Source organism: Martes martes (assembly GCF_963455335.1).
Source record: "Martes martes genome assembly, chromosome: 3".
In the NCBI taxonomy this organism is placed as follows: Eukaryota; Metazoa; Chordata; class Mammalia; order Carnivora; family Mustelidae; genus Martes; species Martes martes.
In genome coordinates, this window is record NC_137890.1 from 52974165 (window position 1) to 52993416 (window position 19252).

General features: G+C 37.4%; 1 protein-coding gene across 1 annotated transcript in view; it reads left to right on the forward strand.

Moving 5' to 3' along the window:
• AKAP11 (A-kinase anchoring protein 11) overlaps positions 1 to 12698 on the forward strand; it is a 47511-nt gene extending 34813 nt beyond the window's left edge. The window contains exons 9-12 of the mRNA XM_080799343.1: positions 4985 to 5068; positions 5847 to 5893; positions 8839 to 8999; positions 11596 to 12698. Coding sequence (XP_080655469.1) covers positions 4985 to 5068; positions 5847 to 5893; positions 8839 to 8999; positions 11596 to 11736 — 433 coding nt within the window. The 3' untranslated portion in view covers positions 11737 to 12698. The remainder of the gene's footprint in view (positions 1 to 4984; positions 5069 to 5846; positions 5894 to 8838; positions 9000 to 11595) is intronic.
• Positions 12699 to 19252: the final 6554 nt, after the last annotated feature.

The following is a 19252-nucleotide window of genomic DNA, read 5'->3' on the forward strand; positions in this document are numbered from 1 at the left end:
TGGTTTTTCACATTTATTAGGTACAATAATTAGCCAAGCTAAGTTTCTTCAGGTGTGCCAGTAGTTGATATGAAAAATACTGCATACATTTGATTTTATACCCTTAGGATTTTCCTGAACTTTTGTATTTCTCACTTTTTAAAGAGGGTACCTTTTTTCTTTAGAGGCTGAGAAAAAAGACAGTGATCTACAAAAGGTATCTAAATGATCCTGTAATTTTTTTGTTCTTAGTGAAAGTAATATCTTTTTTGGGAAGGATTCCTCACTTACCCTGCTATTCAGGAACAAAATGTCCTGGAGCATTTATATTTGAATGACTAAAAAAATATAAATTCCTTATAAAAATATGGTTTGGTACAGCAGAAGGCACTTACCTCATATATAACTTGTTTTAGTTTATTTTGTTTATAATGCCAGCCTCCGCATATTTTATTGATACATTTGTCTCATATTCTTAACTCTCTAAAGGCATTCCTGACTAAACTTAAAACGCCATAAATTTTTATCCACATTAATTGATAATTGGAAATAATAAGTGTCATCCAGGGCTGAGTCTAGGGAGAGGAAAGGCTTCTTAGTTTCAGGCTCTGGAAAGGACCCCGTGAGGCTTCAGTAGAACAGAACCCTTGGAATTGACTTACCAAAAGGAGGATGTGAGAAAACTGTGGGAGGAGGGGATGAAGGGAAGAAAATGGGTTTTCACCTGCACATCATCTCAGAGCATTTTGTCTGATGTTTAGATTAACCAGTAGTATTAATGTTTTATAAAACATCTATTTTGTTGTAGTTTCTTAAAATGCTTTATGTAAACCATCAATACGTCTTAAAATCTGGATCCAAAGACCGTCTTTAAAACTGGTAGTGCGAAGTAGGGGTAATATCACAAACATCTTTTGGCCCTTTCCATAAATCTACCTGGAATAGAATGTTAACACTTAAATTCTTCTCTCGTCTTGGAGAAACACAGGCTTCTAGAATTTCAGTAAGGGTTGACATTGCTGTTTAGGAAATCCGGGTGTTAAAATGGGTGAACTAGGGTTCATGGTGGGTGGCATTAAGGGGCCTGTAGCCAGTTGAACAGCTCTGTGGAAAATGTGGTTTGATTGGATGGCTCTGTCCTTGGTTCTGTCCTCTTTAGCATTTTATTAGTAACAGAAGAAGTAATCACCCTGCCCCGCCCGCCCCATCTGCGGTTTTGCTTTCTGTGGTTTCAGTTACCCATGGTCAGTCGAGGTCCAGAAGCAGATGACCCTCCTTCTGACGTGTTGTCAGAAGGGCACTTGTTGCCCAGCACTATGTCACTGGGCCTGTGTCATTCCCCTCACTTCATCTCATCATGTAGGCATTTTATCATCTCACATCATCACAAGGATGGTAAGTACATACAAGAAGATACTTTGAGAGAGACGGATCACATTCACATAACTTATATTATAGCATAATGTTTTAATTGTTCTTTTATTATTAGTTTTTATTGTTAACCTCTTACTAGTGCCTAATTTATAAATTAAACTTCATCATAGGTATGTATGTAAAGAGAAAAACGTAGTATATGTAGGTTTCAGTACTATCCATGGTTTCTAGGCATCCACTGTGGGCCTTGAAATGCATCCTCTGCAGATAAGAAGGGGCTGCTGTGCTCTTTATTGTGAATGACTTAAAACAAAGATGAAAAGATCATCTCATTAACAGAACTAAGTTTCCAAAAAGACCAAATCAGGCAGAGACTAAAAGAATTATGTTTAACATGGGTAAATGCATTTGGTTCAGAAAATTAACTGAATTCAGGTTGGGGAATAACTTGGCTTTATAGCATTTTGTCAGAAAAACACCTGTAGTTCTAATTGAACACAGTAATTAATAAGAATGATTATGCTATGTGGTTATTGAGGTTCAAGCACAAAGAAAAAGAGTAGGGCTTATCCAGGGTTGGTGGTATGCTTGTTGAACATATAGTTTCTAGAGAGATTAAGATTGAGAGAGATTAAGATTCAGTAGGTCATTGGAGGTCCCAAGAATCTCAGATGGTTTTAATGCAGGTGGTTCAGCGACCACACTTAAGATACATGGCTGCACATGTTTTGTCTTTTGATGACATCTGCTGTAGGAACTGCAATTTTCTGGTACAGAGATCAGATAAGAGATAAAGGACTTCAGTGGTTTGGACCCTTCATGTGCTTTTACTCCCAAGTGGGAAGTTTAGTAGAGGGCAGCAGTTAAAAAAGAAATAATAATTTCAGAGTTTCACAGGTGTTTATGAGGAGTGTATAGTTATTTGATCTGAAAGAGACTTGGTCTGTGTATGTGTGTCTCAAGTATTTCAAGCAGTCTGTGAATTTTTTAGAAGTTATATAGTAGATTAGGTAAGAGGTGAGACCGGGCTTACAGAACTTTTGAGATAATATTTACAAGATATGTCAAAATCGATAGTAGTCTTCATGTGACTGAAAACCATGATAAAGAGTCTTAGCCCTTGGGACGCCTGGGTGGCTCAGTGGGTTAAGCCTCTGCCTTCGGCTCAGGTCATGGTCTCAAGGTCCTGGGATTGAGCCCTACATCAGGTCTCTGCTCAGCAGGGAGCTTGCTTCCCCCTCTCTCTCTGCCTGTCTCTCTGCCTACTTATAATCTCTGTCAAATAAATAAATAAAATCTTTAAAAAAAAAAAAAAGAATCCTATCCCTTTACCCCCCACTGGCTTGAGGTACACTTGCTCTAGACCTAGGAAATACAAAAAGATGGAAAATACACAGATAGGAATAGATAGATAGGAAACAGGAAAAGATTTAAAAGAAAATGTTGGAAGCAAGGCAGTGTTCAAGAATGAAATAGGAAAAAAAAAAAAAGAATGAAATAGGAACACTGTTAAGTGAAGAAATTAAGTTATTTTATATCTGGTTAATGGAGGATGATTGTACTTCCCAGTTTGCCTGGAACAGTCCGGATTTACTTCCGCTGCTCTGGTGTAAAAACTTATCTCATTTCCGAAAGTGTCCTGGCTAAATGAGGAATTATATGGGCACCCTAGTTAGTGGTGATGTTTTATAAATAACTGACTTGAAATCTGACCCATTTTGAGGGACAAAAGGAAGGGAGGGGAATGAGGTTAAGTGGAGGGAGTTTGAATCTTTTGTCTTCACGTTTTTTAGGTGTTATTTCTTTGCATGTTCACCTAAACTTGATAGATTTTGATGATTAATTAAAAGGAATCATTATTGTTGTCAGCGTATGGGTAAGAATTTTAATTTTGTAATATTTTTCTCTGCTTAGAAAATCTATTTTATTATAAGTCAATCGGAGAAATATAACTATCATATGATCTCTTTGATATGAGGAAGTGGAGATGCAAGGTGGGGGGGTTTGGGGGGAGGTAGGAAAAGAAAAAATGAAAAGATGGGATTGGGAGGGAGACAAACCATAAAAGACTCAATCTCAAGAAACAGACTGAGGGTTGCGGGGGGGAAGGGGGATGGGAGAGGGTGGTGGGGAAATGGACATTGGGGAGGGTATGTGCTATGATGAGTGCTGTGAAATGTGTAAACCAGACGATTCACAGACCTGTACCCCTGGGGATAAAAATACATTATATGTTTATTAAAATAAAAAAAAAAATCATACATTCACCCAAAAAAAAAAAAAAGAAAATCTATTTTATTAATAGAGGTTCTGTTAATAGAGATAAATGCAATGTTTGAGATCCTCAGTTTTTCCTTTCTGTTTGGCTCACAGCTGTCTGTCCATTCTGTATTTCCATGTTTTCCCATCTTTGATCTGTCTGACAGGAGGCTATATAGGCAAAACTCTGGCTGTTTTCATGATTTTATAATAGAGCTATATTTGTTGGAACGTAGGTTGAAAAGTCACTGCTCAGTTTTAACTTTTCTAACACAGTGTAGTTTGTGACAGCTTGCTAGTGCCAGAGGAAATACGGATATGTAAATTATTGAAATTGCTTGAAAACTCTTTAGAACTTTTAAATAATCATCCTTTTTTTGTAACCCTGTCAACATTTACTGATGCACAGAAGATGATTTTGCGTTAATTCAGTTTTTAGAACCAGAATTTTGGTTTATGTACATATTAATTTTTATAATTGCCTAGCCTAATGTGGGGGAAATATAAGCTGCTTATCACTGCAAACTAATGTGCTTACTAATTATTTTAATGACTAGAATTTTAAATTGCATGTTTAGGTTTTAGTCTGAAAATTTAAGTTTAGTTTTGTTTCCGAACATAGTCGCTTTTTGTTTCTTCCTGCTTTGCCGCAGTTTTAGAATATAGTTGCTTTCTTCTTTTGATTCGGTACTTTAAGAAGGTATCTGTGTGGCATTAGTGACTGGCCCACCAGACAGGTATGTTAAGCCTTGGTTACTCAATATTCTGAAGAAAATGTATGTTATTTGCCACCTACTGAATTATACATAATGTATGAAATGAAAGTGATTGACATAATAAGAGTATTCTGAAATCATAAAACATCTTTTCTCCAAGTAGTTAGAAAAGGTCTATTTGGGACTGTGTTTTGCTGCCTGTCATTTCATTCCCACCCCCAAACCAGTCAGTGTTTGCGTTGTCTAAAGAGCTGAGAGAATGTTAACCTGTGGTCTTTTTAAAAATTTTACCCAAACTGAAGAATATTGCCTTTTTACAAATGATATCCCAAGATTTGCCATAGATGTTAATCACTGAAACTTCTTACTTCACGCATTCATTTGCTGTCCTAAAAGTCATTCTGTTGTGTTCGTATGTAAAATAAATATAAATTGAGAATAGTTTTCCTGATCTATGGAGGACAAGTAAGAAAACTCCCAAATGTCCGAAGCCGCCAGTAGCAGTGACGGTCTCTCTACCTCTGCGGATGCCCCACTCCGCCGAGCAGCTTCCCAGCCTCCCACTTATCACCAACAGAAGCTGTTCCAAGGATAAACCGAGGACTTCTTTACTATTCGTTTTCTGGTTCAGCTCTGTTCTTTTCTTCTTCTGGCAGTAATGGTAACAGCAGTAGCTGGAGCAGTCTTGGTTTAGAAGGAGATTTGTATGAGGACAATTTATCCTTTCCAACATCAGACAGGTTGGTCCAGTCCAGAAACTTACAAACTGATGAGTCTTTCACACTAATGCATGATGTCATATTCTTAAAAGAACGTGGGTTACAGTGCCAATATGTATCAATCTGCTTTTCTCCTATGTTTGGACATGATTCTGCTCGATAATTTACATCTAATCAAAAACTTCAATTATGCTGAGATAAGACTGACCTCTAATTGCAAAATATGTTCCATCTATGCATGTATTGCTCTGCTTGCTATTTTTCATCCTACCAATTATTATCTCATTAAAAAGAGCTTGCTTCCTACAGGATTTCTGGTTTTTGTTGTTGTTTTTGTATGTAATTTTATTTCATATATAAGGCAAGTGTAGGAAAAATGTATTTTTACTGCATTAAAAATATGTGCATGGCATCAGTAGAGGAATTAATAAATAATTATTCATGGCATTCTATGATAATTCACATGCTGTGTTATCCAAAACCAAACTAGTCGAATATTTTAGCTTTAAATTATTTGAAGATAAATTTTATCATGAAATTACTTGGCGTTCTCTATCACGGTAAGGTAGAACTTCTTGGTTATTGATGACCTGTCTAGGCATCATTTACAATTCAGATTTTAACATGAAATGGTGTGAGAAGCAAAGCTTCCTTTTTTTATTATCATCTCTTCCCTTTTTAAATGTCATATATCATATTGTAACATTCATTCTTTTCCACATTTTAAGAATTGGTTTTAATACCATTATTAATTAAAGCTTCTCTTTTTTTAACTGCTTCTGCTCTTTTATTCGAAAAGTGATGGGCCAGATGATAAAGACGAAGATCATGAGGATGATGGAGAAGGTAATTGACAATTTGTTTTTCAAAGTGTTTGCATGTTTTTTTGTTCAGTTTCCTAGAAGGGTCTTCCCCTTGTGCATTTTCATCACCGAGGCTCCGGGTTATTACAAATCAGGGTATTTACATTACAAATCAGGAAATTGTTGAACTAGTACATCCAGCGGCAGGTCCTTTGTTGAACTATTTGTACCATTTGATTGCTAAACTAATGAAGTGCCCATTGGTGTAAAGACTGAACTACTTTAAAAGAATCATTCAGTGATTTGAGAGGGAAATTTATGATAATCTCTCTATAATTATCTTTTTCTAAACATAAAACCCTTACATTATAAGATATAATTATGGCGTGTGCCCTAGTTTTTTCTTCCAAACTTATAATCTCTCAAATTAGTGTTTAATGTTGATCTTACATAAATTAGTAAGTAAAAATTAAAAGATACTTAAAAATTGGTTCTTCCCTCTCTCATTTCTGTTCCTAAACTCATAAATATACATATTTGAAGAAAATATTTAATTCTTCTTTTGATGAACATAATTCCACATATATAAATACTAGATGCCTTTGGTCAGAGTGTTTTGGACCATGCTTTGTAATCCTTAATTCAAATATTAGAAGGTCTGCATAAATGTAGATATTTTCCCTATTAAAGCTGAATTTTTATTGTATTTAGATGGCTTATTTTTTATTATGTAAATACCAATAATATCTTCTATAGAGTGGCATCTAAAAATATTCATACTGTTTGAGATATTTGTTTTTGAGCTAGTGCTTTTTTTTCCCCATCATTTCTTTGAAGTGGACAAACAGAAAATTGCCCAAATGAATTTCTCGAAATGTACTTTATAACACATGAGTGACCGATGAGTTTTATCGCCAGTTATGCCTTTCTTATTTAGGGAAGTCATGAACTGGTTTCTGAGTTAAAATCCTCAGACTTAAGGTGATAATTTTTTAGTTCCAGTATTTCTGCTAAGTAGACATTTTTTTTTTTAAGTGAACTTTCTTCATATAGGACTTCTAGAAGTAGATTTTTGTCATCAGATATGAAGTAGGGGTAGGGCAATATTCTTAGAGTGACAGATAAGCTAGGTAATATTTGTTTTCTTTTTGTTGACTAAAAGAGTGTTGACTTTGTCTAGGAAAGTTGTTTCCCTTTCCCAAATAATACCTGTGAGCAAAGTTGTTCCAAAGACTGTGCATGGTGTAAATGCATGTGGTGAGTATTTTCTCCAATGAACTAGTCATTACTTAACTGACTTTCCTGAGGGACAATTAGAGAAAAGAAAATAAAAGTTTATATAAATATGAAATTGATTTTAAAATTTTACTTTTGGCACTTGCAGGCTCTTTAGGATTTCTTTTGTGAGTCGATAGAAATCAGATGAACTGTATGTAGATACATGTCACTTCCCGCTTTCGAGATCATAGTCATCTCTTGTTATATAGAAAATTGGCCAGCTTTGAAATTTGTTAAATTAGGAATTGGTAAAGTAGGAGAGACTGATAAGAGGTTTATGGAAAGATTCAGAGATATGGAAATCCTAAGGCAACAAACCTCATTTCATTGTATTTTTAGTTGCAGGAGGTCAGCCACTTGCCTTTTCCCTGGTGTTGAATGACCTCTCCTAGGCCAGGCAGCCAGAAGTCCCCCGAACTGAGAAACCCAGTAATACAGAGAACTCTCGGGTGACTTGGCTTCCAACCCTGTGACCGCTGCAGGATTTACAGAATGGCCCAGAGACCATGTTTGGTTTCATAGTGTACCAGACCCATTTTTGATTGAGAGTCAGTGTGGGGAGCCGGGGGGAGAAGGCAGTACATTTATCTGAAGAGAATGACGTGGATCCGTTTTTTAAGCGAAAAATTAGGGACCAACACAGATCCTAAAAATGATTAGTAGTGGTCTAGAATGCCCTGCAAATCGTAAAAAAGAATCAGGGACATTGGCCAACAAATTTCCATGACTGGTACAAATTGACGTGATGTCTGCCAGCAGGCCGGCTGCTCACCTCTTGTGTGGCAGAGCTCTTCTTGTGTCTGCCTTTTGCTCAGCCATTATTAAGCAGGAGTGTTAAACGCATGATATCGGTCCACGTCATTAGTTTTATAGTCAATAGGGATTCATCCTTCTTTATGTTGAGAACATAATGTTCGTAAAAAAAGAAACGAAACTTGAGAGCAGTATCTTATTTATAAAGGGGTATACCAGAAAATTCCCTGGTCTGGCTTTTGGGTTGTAGGTAGCTGCATGTGACATTTTTTACCCCTCTCTTGCTTCAAGAATGAAGTGATTAAGAGCGTGGAGCCAGACCGTTTGTTCATAACCTGGCTCAGCCATTTCCCCACTGTAAGACTCTGGATCTCTCTCTGCCTCACGTCCCTCACCTGTGAGACGGAGATGATGGTAGTTCTGGCTTCACAGGATGGGTGTGAGGGTTCTGGGAGTTTGTATATAGGAAGAGCTTAGAACAATACTTACCATGTAATATGCCCTTTACAGTGTTTGTGGAGTCTGTTACTTCTCTTAGTTCAAGAAGCTTTCTTCAAGTCCATTTAATGTATTTATTTATTTGAGATTTTTATATGAGATTTATATTTGGATTGTAATCATAGCCTTACAGTTTTGTTTTCTCTTTCTTTACCTGTGGACTGTATTTGACACAAATTATGCATGTATAGTACTTGATATTCAGGGCCTCAAAATAGAGTTTTGTATTTGTGCTCTTGGTAGATGATCAATGTTATTCCTGTGTTGTAGAGTTATTGTGCCCTTTCAAATAAATGTTTCAGTTGATGTTAAGGTGGGGATAAGAAAAGACAGATTTTTTTTTCCCCAGCTTTGATTGGAATCTTAAGAAATGGAAAATATTTCTCTATCCTTGGAAACCAGAGTATTGAGAGTTCAGTTGATGAGTTTCACTCTATATTGTTTAAATGTAAATATTAGGTTTGGGGCAAGACAGAAAGATCCTGCTCATTACGAATATCGACATGGAGCCGTGCGCAGTAGACCCCCAGCTGAGGGTTATTCTTCAGTGGCTTGTTGCTTCTGAGGCCGAAGTGGCAGAACTTTACCTTCATGACTCTGCAAAGAAGGAATTCATACAAGTAAGTACCTTCCTTACGGGGTGGTTATAAGGACACGTTTAACCGTATACGATGTTCTGTGTCACGTGGTTGATCTAGTAAGATGCCCCTTGATAGCAGAGTAGGTAAGTGCTTAGAGGTAAAGTCTCATAGTGGGTCTGGATGTCAGCCCCGCCACTCTAGTAGTCTAAGCTTGGGTGGGCTTGCTAGTCAGTTTTCTCATCTGCACTGTGAAAATGAGTAGAGCAGTTCAGAGGCTTGTGAGGAGTAAACATAATACTGTTAAAAAAAAAAAAAAAAAAAGCTTGATCTAGTGCCTGGCACATCCCGAGTACTCAGTTAGGTGCCATGACTAAGCATGTGTGCATATGAAAGGATTGAGTTATTCTTTTTTAAAATTGATTCATAATTATGTCTGGTAATTAGTATGTCTCCTGCTTTGTTAATCCAGTCTTATCAGTGGGAGAAACTAGCATACTCAAAAGCCAGTGAGGCTTTGAACATCTTTTAAGGGACCATGGACCACTTTGAATATTTTGTAGGATTCTAATAATAGAACATCCAGATTCGATGCACTAATAGGGTATTTTTATTGAGAACTTAACTGTGTGCCATGCACCATATGTTGGTCAAGGTTTGTATTTTATAGGGGCGCCTGGGTGGCTCAGTTGGTTAAGCAACTGCCTTCAGCTTAGGTCATGATCCTGGAGTTCCGGGACCGAGTCCCACATCAGGCTCCCTGCTCAGCGGGGAGTGTGCTTCTCTCTCTGACCCTCACCACTCTCACACTCTCTCTCTCTCAAATAAATAAATAAAGTCTTAAAAAAAAAAAAAGATTTGCATTTTATAGTCTTAAGGTTTTTGTCCCAGAATCTTCCTTATCAGAATTTTGATTAATCTTATTATAAGATATAAAATAGTTCAATGAATAACCAGTATAAATTGATCTATAACAGAAAAGGAATAGTCCAGTTTCTTGATTTCTGGTTCAGAGTTTACAAAGATATTGTTGAAAGAAGTATGTGAAAAAGGTATTCAGTAAAAATAACTTTTTTTTGGAATTTGTTGTTTGTATTTTCTTGGACTTTTGGATTTTTCTGGTTTATGTTTCTCTTTTGGGGCAAAAGGAGAAAATAAGACAAAGTGATCCTCCAGAAATGAGCTGTCAAAGAGAAGGAGGTGGTAGGAAAGGTGTTAGAACTCATTGGAGGGAGGCAGACGTTTTCAAGTCATTTAGTCTCGAATAAACTGAGGGCTAAGAGGTGAACATGAGCATAATGGTGCTTGGTGCCACCACTGGGGATCCACATCCCCATTTTGGAAATTCCTCAACCAGTTAAGCCTAGCATTATCATATAAGCTAGCAATTCCACTCCTAGATATATACCCAAGAGCAATGAAAATGTATGTCCACAGCAACATTACTCATAGTAGGCCAGAAGTAGAAACATCCTAGATTGGATACATAGAATGTGGTTTATCTTTGCAGTGGAGTACTATTTGTCACTGAAAAAGAAGGAAGTGCATACATGCTACACCGTGGAGGAATCTTGAAGTCACATTAGGAGAAAGAAATGTCACCAGAGACCATACGTTTTATGTTGACATTTATATGAAATGGCCCAAATGGGCAAACCTCTAGAGACTGTAGTAGATTAGTAATTGCCTAGAGTTGAGGGGTTTGGGAAAATGGGGAGTTTTTACTAATGGGTAGAGCTTTCCTTTTGGTGTGGCAAACATGTTCTAACAGTGATTATAGTGATGGTTGCATTCGGCTCAGTGACTATTACTAAAAACCATTGACTAAGTGCACTTCAAATGGATGAATTGTATGGTCTGTGAGTTGTATCTCTTTAAGGCTGTATTTAATAAGGCTAAGCATATTTATATTACAAAATTAAAATAGTTTTTATAGAACTAAATAGAAAAAAAATGAATGAAGACATGTTCTGATTCTGGTGACAATGGAGCTTATTTAAACCTTTATTTACTTTTTTTTAAATTGAGGTATTACTGAAATATAACATTATATTAGTTTCAGGTATACAACATGATTTGATAATTGGATATATTGTGAAATGATCACCACAATATTTATTTACTCTTTTGGTGGCTTTTTGTTGAAACATTAGCATTTCTTAACTTAGCTGTGTTTCCAGTTGAGGCCAGAGTGTGTATTCCAGAAAAAAGCCACATTGCATATAGTGGAAGGAAAAATCCATATCCTTCTGTCAAGATGGACATTGTCTTTATTATTTGATGTTCCTAATTGAGGGTGTGACAGATGGATTTAGGTCAAGAATTTCGTGCAGAAATGGAGGCTGTACTCCCACACAGACTCTCAGGTGGTGGAGGTTTGTGCAATTCCGTTTTCAACAATCCCAAAGTGTCATTCTCTGGAGGAGCTGTATTTGTTAGGGGCAGGAAGGAAAAATGCTTAATTTGCGCAGAGGGATGGTAATTTAGGGGAGAAGACCTTGTTATACAACTGGGAAAGAATATTTTACTGCAGACAATGAGAGAATTACAGTTCTCTGATATTAAAAATAAGCATGGAAAGTTTGTTGTCAGGAGATTGTTTTTGGTTAACGTGGGACATGCCTTTCCTTCTCCCCAGCTCTCCCGACGATTACAAGAGAAGGCATGGAAGGTGGGGGACGTCCTGCAGGCCGTGTTGCGGTACTACGAAGTGCAGGAGAAGCCGGGCACCCAGGAGAGCTGCCAGTCCCTGTTTGACTGGCTCTTGGAAAACGCGTAGTACAGCCCTACAGCTGGTACAGTCTACGGTCTAGGGAGAGGAAGAAACAGTTACAGGTGCAGAGGGTAAACTTTGAATATGAACACCGATAGTGAACTGGGAGGGAAGGAAATCGAGCTTTTTCCGCGCATTCAGCCATCCCACATTGTATATAGTTCATACTTTTGTAATCTCTGTCAGATATTATCTTCATCACTATTCTCTACACCTGTGTAGTGTGTTAAGACCCTAAGAACATTGATTTGAATGAAGGAAGGTGTGACCCTGAGGTTTTCAGGGACATTGACTGACAGCATTCTTTTTTGCATCCAAATAGTGCTGCTACAGACGACACTGAGGTGGCTGAGGGGAGGCTGCAGGGACAGACTTCTCATTCTGCTCCTTTGCAAAATATGCTATTCTTTTGAGAGCTAACCTGACAAAAGAGCTTTGAGGTCAATGGGTTCCCCCCCTGCCATAGAATTTCTCTCTTATTTTTAGAAGTCAATTTTATTTTCATAGCTTAGCTATCAGTAGCTTTTTGAATCCCCCCAAATATTTAATTTCCTAGAAACATATTAGTATTTTAGGTTTCTATAAATACCATCAATGATAGTTTCCCCAGCCTTTCAGCAAATGACATTATTTGCTAATGTTGCCAATCCATCTGGCATGAAATTTGTGTGTGTGTATGTGTGTATAAGGGAGTACTTTAACCTTGCCTAGTGGGTTTTTGTGCCCTTTTTAATTTTACTGTTTGTCTTGGTTAGAAACCCACTGTTGACGTTTAAAAGGTGCTTTAAAATAAAATGTCTATAAAGATTGTGCAGTTAAGAATTTTTATTTCTTTTTTGACTATTTTGGGTCCCTAATTTATCCTATAAATGAAAATAAAGGTGCAAAACGTTAAATTTTAAAAATTAATATTAGTATGGAAATGCATTTAAAGAAGCCCAGTAATGATTTTCGTTGTCAGATTTTTGAAGAAAAAAAAAAAACACAAAACTCTCTACTTAACAAGGATAAGCTTTTTCTAGAAAACGGGGATTCCCAGCCCTCCTTTTCCCCCCAGTAAAATGGTATCTGCTCTATTTTGTAAAGTCGCCTGACATGAGTGTTTTGGGCTCTATGTTTTCTACTGCTTTGTCTTTAGAAACCACAAGTTGACTTGAATAGAGAACCAAGACTGTGTCTTGGTTTTGCATGTGAGGGTATGCCCGTATGAATTTTTGATTCTTCCATTAGCATAAATCTAGAGTAAAGTCACTTTTTGTTGGGGACTTTGGTTTTGCTCCATTACATTTTCTTTTTTCCTGAGCACTGACTGTTCTGGAAGCTGCACAAAGTGTAGAAGACATAGCACCCAGCTAGGGGCAAGGAATAAGGCACTGACATTAATTTGAATTAATCATTATGGTAGAGAAATGTATTTTATAATGAGAGAGTAAAATTTGCTTTTTAAGAAAAATGCCAAAAGTACATAAACAGTTTAAGGTTTTAGCGTAAATTTTGGTTTTTCTCAATTTAAAATAAAGAAATAGAGCAAACCTTAAACATAAATTTTCCTAAAGTTTCTTCAAGTATTTTTTAAGGTGGAGAAATGCAGGAGATCTATTTAGCCAGAATGGTTTCTGTCTTTAGCTTCTCAGAACTTGAGATGCAGCAGTACTGGACTGGGTTTGTACACGCTAGGAACTGGGTTTTTGATTAGAACATGGATTATTAAATTTAGATTGAATTTTCACAAGTATATAACTATCAAGTTGTGTTTAGTAACTTCGATACATGTATGGATTTGATTAACAACAAATTGAGTTCTGAATTTCTTTTAAACTAAAGTGAAAATATATTCATTTTGTAAAATTTTCTGTGCTTGAAAATGTTTTATGTTTCTGTCTTTTATGGTAATAATCATTTTGAAGTAAGATTTTCCTCCTATCCTTGTTTTCTCTGCATTTACCTGGAGCTGTGCGGGACTCAGAGTTCCTTTATGTAGCCACGACGTAATGACAGACCAGTATTTAGGTGTTAGCATGTGTGTGAGAATCCTAATGAAACTCTACCCTTATATCAGTTTAGGGGCGTAGAGGAAAATATTAAGTATTGGCACATGTGAAAAGAAGCGTGAGTAAAGCTCCTTATATGGAGAGAAGTATCTTAATCAAGGACAGTCTAAACTTAACTTTCTTCAGAGACACTTTGTGATTATTCCAAAGACATCTTATGTCTGTTTGGTTGCTCGGTTTGTTGAGAGGACCACCCTCCCCCACCCCCGTCTCATTTTATTACAAATCTCCTTGACATATTTATATTATAACATTGTAATCTTGCCGTTCTGTACATTTTGGCCCTTATGAAATTACCATGTTGTGATGTGATATGCATTGAGTTGAATTCTCTGTTTACCAATTTCAGAACCCTTGAAGGATCTTGGGAAAGAAAGTGAATGAGGCCTCTGATAAGGTGTTTTTTTTTTTTTTTTTTAAGAACATTATTTTCGACTGAAATGTAGCAATTCTTTCATATTCTTCTTTTCCCAAGCCAAGTTTAAATTACATTTATATTTTGGAGATTATTAATGTTGATTTTGAAAGTATTTCCTGATTTATACAAAATGAACGATTCATTTATAAATACAGATGAAAATTAAAATCTCTATTGGGATGGTTGATAGAATTTAATGGAGTAATAAAACCTTTGAGAGTATTCACTCAGTGAATACATGTGATAACATCTTTATACTTTGAAAAATGTTCCACTTACCCTTTCAGATATTTGATGTGAGTTAATTCAATTCATAATACTTCCATTTTGCTTAAATAAGGGTTTTGTGTTGCTGGTAGGAGACTTTAATTACCTATTAAATGTACCGTGTATAAAGTGAAAGATCATTTATCCACATGGCTTTGACATCAGTGCACATTTCCTAAATGCAAATCTTAACCCTGACTCATCATCGGAGTCCAGACTCAAGATGTCTTCTTAGTTAATTATTTAGCTAATAGTATTCTTTCATGGTTAACTATCAATTTCCCATCAGTATGTTGCTTTAAATTCTGTTTTTCTCAAAAGAAGCTTTCCACAGTTTAAAAAATATATAGTACGCATCCACACTCAGGGTGTAGGGAAAATACTTTTCCATTTAAAACCCTGCCCACCTGTCACCAGCATAAGACAGAGCTTCAGTGGGAATTCTGTGATTATACTAAAGTGGAATGCATTTTTTTTCCATTTTTAGCAAAAGACCCCACATGCATTTACTCACTTACTGTATCTGCTCTGAAGATGCAGGTGCTGTGTTGGTCACTCTTGTCACTTTATTTATTTATTATTATTATTATTATTTTTTACCATCCATGTACATTCCTTTCACATGGGTAGAATTATAGCTCTAGAAGTTCATTGTTTTGTTTTTGTTGTAATGTTTGAATACTATTTAATATCAGGTTTTAATATTGCTGGATTTGCTAACTTTGGTTACTTGTGCAGTGTTTAAAGTAATTTCACATTCTTGTTTAATATATATATAGCCGAAGCAGCTTTGAGTAATTGCAGCTGTTTATTTGTGCAGAATTATTACATTAAGATATTGTATAACAGTAACTTTTTTTGGCTTTTCTGTCCTTTGATATGTTCATTTACCAAAATACAAACTCCAGGATGCACTATACTTTTGTTTTTGCAGTGGCTCAAAATAAACATTTCAGAAATTACCTTTGTAATCATTTGCAATTAATTGTTCTTTTATCTTTTATGAGTTGTTTGTCTGTGATCTTTCCTCTCCCAAACTAAGAATTCTCCAATAAACGTAAGAGATGCCTGGCCTCGGTTTCCTTCTGTAGTATCTTGTTAACTAGTTTGTCCTGAACTAAACAAAGGCATAGAAACGGAACTGATGATCTCTGTGCTTCTCAAGTGGTTTCCGAGAACTAGGGAAGCGAGGTGGTTTTTTTTTTTTTTTTTCATTTTTTTTTTATTTTATGTAAAGCGAGGTATTTTTAACTGGACGCTGAATTCTAGCTATATATTCAGGTGCCTCTGAATGCTGAATGCTGACGGGAGTGACCTGAAAGGCCGTCTGCCCAGTCTGTTTTGCATTTGAGTGCCAGGTAGAATATTATGGTTGCATGTTGGGAAATTGTTCTGGCCTGGATGCAGCACTCCCTGCAGAGGCTGTAGAGAGCATCTGTACCTCCGTCATGCCACGTAGCATCAGGCACTTAACAGGTGCTGATTGTTGCTGATGGAATATGATCTTAAGTATGGAATATGTCTTAAGTAGATAAACCCCAGAAATTAGGCAATGATGTTCTAGCTTTGTGTAGATGTTCTAAAATACTAGGAAATAATGAAAGGAAAAGTGGCTTGGGTGTGGTGGATCCCAGTCCCCCAAGAAAACAATTTAAAAATGCTGAGAAAAGGTAAGCAAGATGCCTTAGCCTGGAATTCCACAAGGAAAAGGCTCAAAAGGAACAGGAAGTTGTGACAAATGGCCTTTCAACAATTTTGCACATTGGGATTATTTGCCATCTGTGTCTCAGCTGGGATAGCAAGGAGGATGAGGGACGGGGCTTGAAGAGTCAGGTTAGATTTTTCAAAGTGTGAAAGATGGAGAAAAGTCTCATACCCAAGGAGGAATATGCTGTTGGTGCTATTGTGCAAAAAGGGGAAGAATAAAAAAAAAAAAATCTAAGCTTTTGTAGCATTGCGTTTATAGTGAGAACAATGAATGTGTGAAGCTCACTCACTGGGAATGGCAGTAGCATTCTTTTCTTCTTCCTTGTAGGTTTTAAAAGTTTTTATTTATTTATTTGACAGAGATCACAAGTAGGCAGAGAGGCAGGCAGAGAGAGAGGAAGGGAAGCAGGCTCCCTGCTGAGCAGAGAGCCCGATGAGGGGCTCAATCCCAGGACCCTGAGATCATGACCTGAGCTGAAGGCAAAGGCTTTAACCCACTGAGCCACCCAGGTGCCCCTTCCTTGTAGGTTTTGTAATCACCCGGTTTTGTGCTCCAGGGTAAGGAGAATACTATTGTAGATTGGAAAGAGATTTAAAAAAACAAATATTTTCAGAGACAACCGAAGCCCCACATTTGACATTTTAGGGCACCCCTATTTTAAAAGGACACCTGCATAGACTTCTGAGTTTCAAGCGAGCCATGAAGATGATCCCTGGGTACTAAATCCTGCCCATTGAAATGCTTTGGCCCAACGTGAGGTCATTATCAACACTTGAAGGAGATTTCACATTTGAATACATTTTGAATTTCAGCTTCTCTTGAAAAATTGGAAGCTCTGGAACACTGTCCTCCTCCTGTGTGGCAACATTTTGGCAGGAGCTGAATAATGATGGCCCCTTCAGTCTGGGCTTAGAAGGGTTTTTTTTGTCTCTGGCATGACCGGTTCCATCCACTTCATCCATTTCTGTTGCCTGCTGGGGCCCTAGCAGTCTCTGTCATGAGGCCTCTGACTGAAAGCAGATGAGATCATTAATGTGCTTAGAAAAAATCTGAACAGTATTCTAGCAACACTTCCATCCTCCAGGATTACTCAAAGAGGGGAGGAAGGTTCTAGAAATTATAAACTTGAGTTTATTGCTCCTGCACAAGACACATCATAGTTGTTAAAGGCACAGCCTTTTATGTATGTAAACAATAAAGGAGAGACAGCGTAGGTTTACCGAGAGCAGATTCTCAGAACTGCATTTCCTTTTTCTTTCCTTTTTTCCTATTTATTTATTTATTTTATTAACACATAGTGTATTATTAGCCCCAGGGGTACAGGTCTGTGAATCATTAGTCTTACAAAATTCACAGCACTCACCATAGCACATACCTCCCCAGTATTCATCACCCAGCCACCCTATCCCTGCTCCCCATCCCCCCAGCAACCCTCAGTTTCCTGAGATTAAGAGTCTCTTATGGTTTGTCTCCCTCCCTGGTCCCATCTTATTTCATTTTTTTCCCTCCCTACCTCCCATGACCCCCCGCCCTGCCTCTCAAATTCCTCATATCAGAGAGATCATATGATAATTGTCTTTCTCTCATTGACTTATTTCACTTAGCATAATACCCTCTAGTTCCATCCATGTCATTGCAAATGGCAGAATTTCGGGGGGTTTTTGATGGTGGCATAGTATTCCATTGTATATATATACCACATCTTCTTTATCCATTCATCTGTTGATGGACATCTAGGTTCCTTCCATAGTTTGGCTATTGTGGACATTGCTGCTATAAACATTCAGGTGCACGTGCCCCTTTGGATCACTACATTTGTATCTTTAGGGTAAATACCCAGTTGTGTGATTGCTTGGTCATAGGGTAGCTCTATTTTCAACTTTTTGAGGAACCTCCATGCTGTTTTCCATAGTGGCTGCACCAGCTTGCATTCCCACCAACAGTGTAGGAGGGTGGAGGGTTCCCCTTTCTCTGCATCCTTACCAACACCTGTTGTTTTCTAACTTGTTAATTTTAGCCATTCTGACTGGTGTGAGGTAGTATCTCACTGTGATTTTGATTTGTATTTCCCTGATGGTGAGTGATGTTGAGCACTTTTTCATGTGTCTTTTGGCCATTTGGATGTCTTCTTTGTAGAAATGTCTGTTTGTGTCTTCTGCCCATTTTTTTTTTAAAGATTTTATTTATTTATTTGACAGAAGGATCACAAGTAGGCAGAGAAGCAGGCAGAGAGAGAAGGGGAAGCAGGCTCCCTGCTGAGCAGAGAGCTCTATGTGGGGCTTGATCCCAGGACCCTGAGATCATGACCCAAGCTGAAGGCAGAGGCTTAACCCACTGAGCCACCCAGGCGCCCCTGTCTTCTGCCCATTTCTTGATTAGATTATTTGTTCTTTGGGTGTTGAGTTTGATAAGTTCTTTATAGATTTGGATACTCGCCCTTTATCTGATATGTCATTTGCAAATATCTTCTCCCATTTGTTGACTGTCTTTTGGTTTTGTTGATTGTTTCTTTTGCTGTGCAAAAGCTTTTGAGCTTGATGAAGTCCCAGTAGTTCATTTTTGCCCTTGCTTCCCTTGCCTTTGGCGATGTTTCTAGGAAGAAGTTGCTGTTGCTGAGGTCGAAGAGGTTGCTTGCCTGTGTTCTCCTCAAGGATTTTGATGGATTCCTTTCTCACATTGAGGTCTTTCATCTATTTTGAGTCTATTTTTGTGTGGGGTGTAAGGAAATGGTTCAGTTTCATTCTTCTGCATGTAGCTATCCAATTTTCCCAACACCATTTGTTGAAGAGACACTCTTTTTTCCACTGGACATTCTTTCCTGCTTTGTTGAAGATTAGTTGACCATAGAGTTGAGGGTCCATTTCTGGGCTCTCTATTCTGATCAATGAGTCTGTTTTTGTGCCAGTGCCATACTGTCTCGATGCTTACAGCTTTGTAATAGAGCTTGAAGTCAGGAATTATGATGCCGCCAACTTTGGTTTTCTTTTTTAACATTCCTCTGGCTATTCAGGGTCTTTTCTGGTTTCATATAAATTTTAGGATTATTTGTTTCATTTCTTTGAAAAAAATTGATGGTAT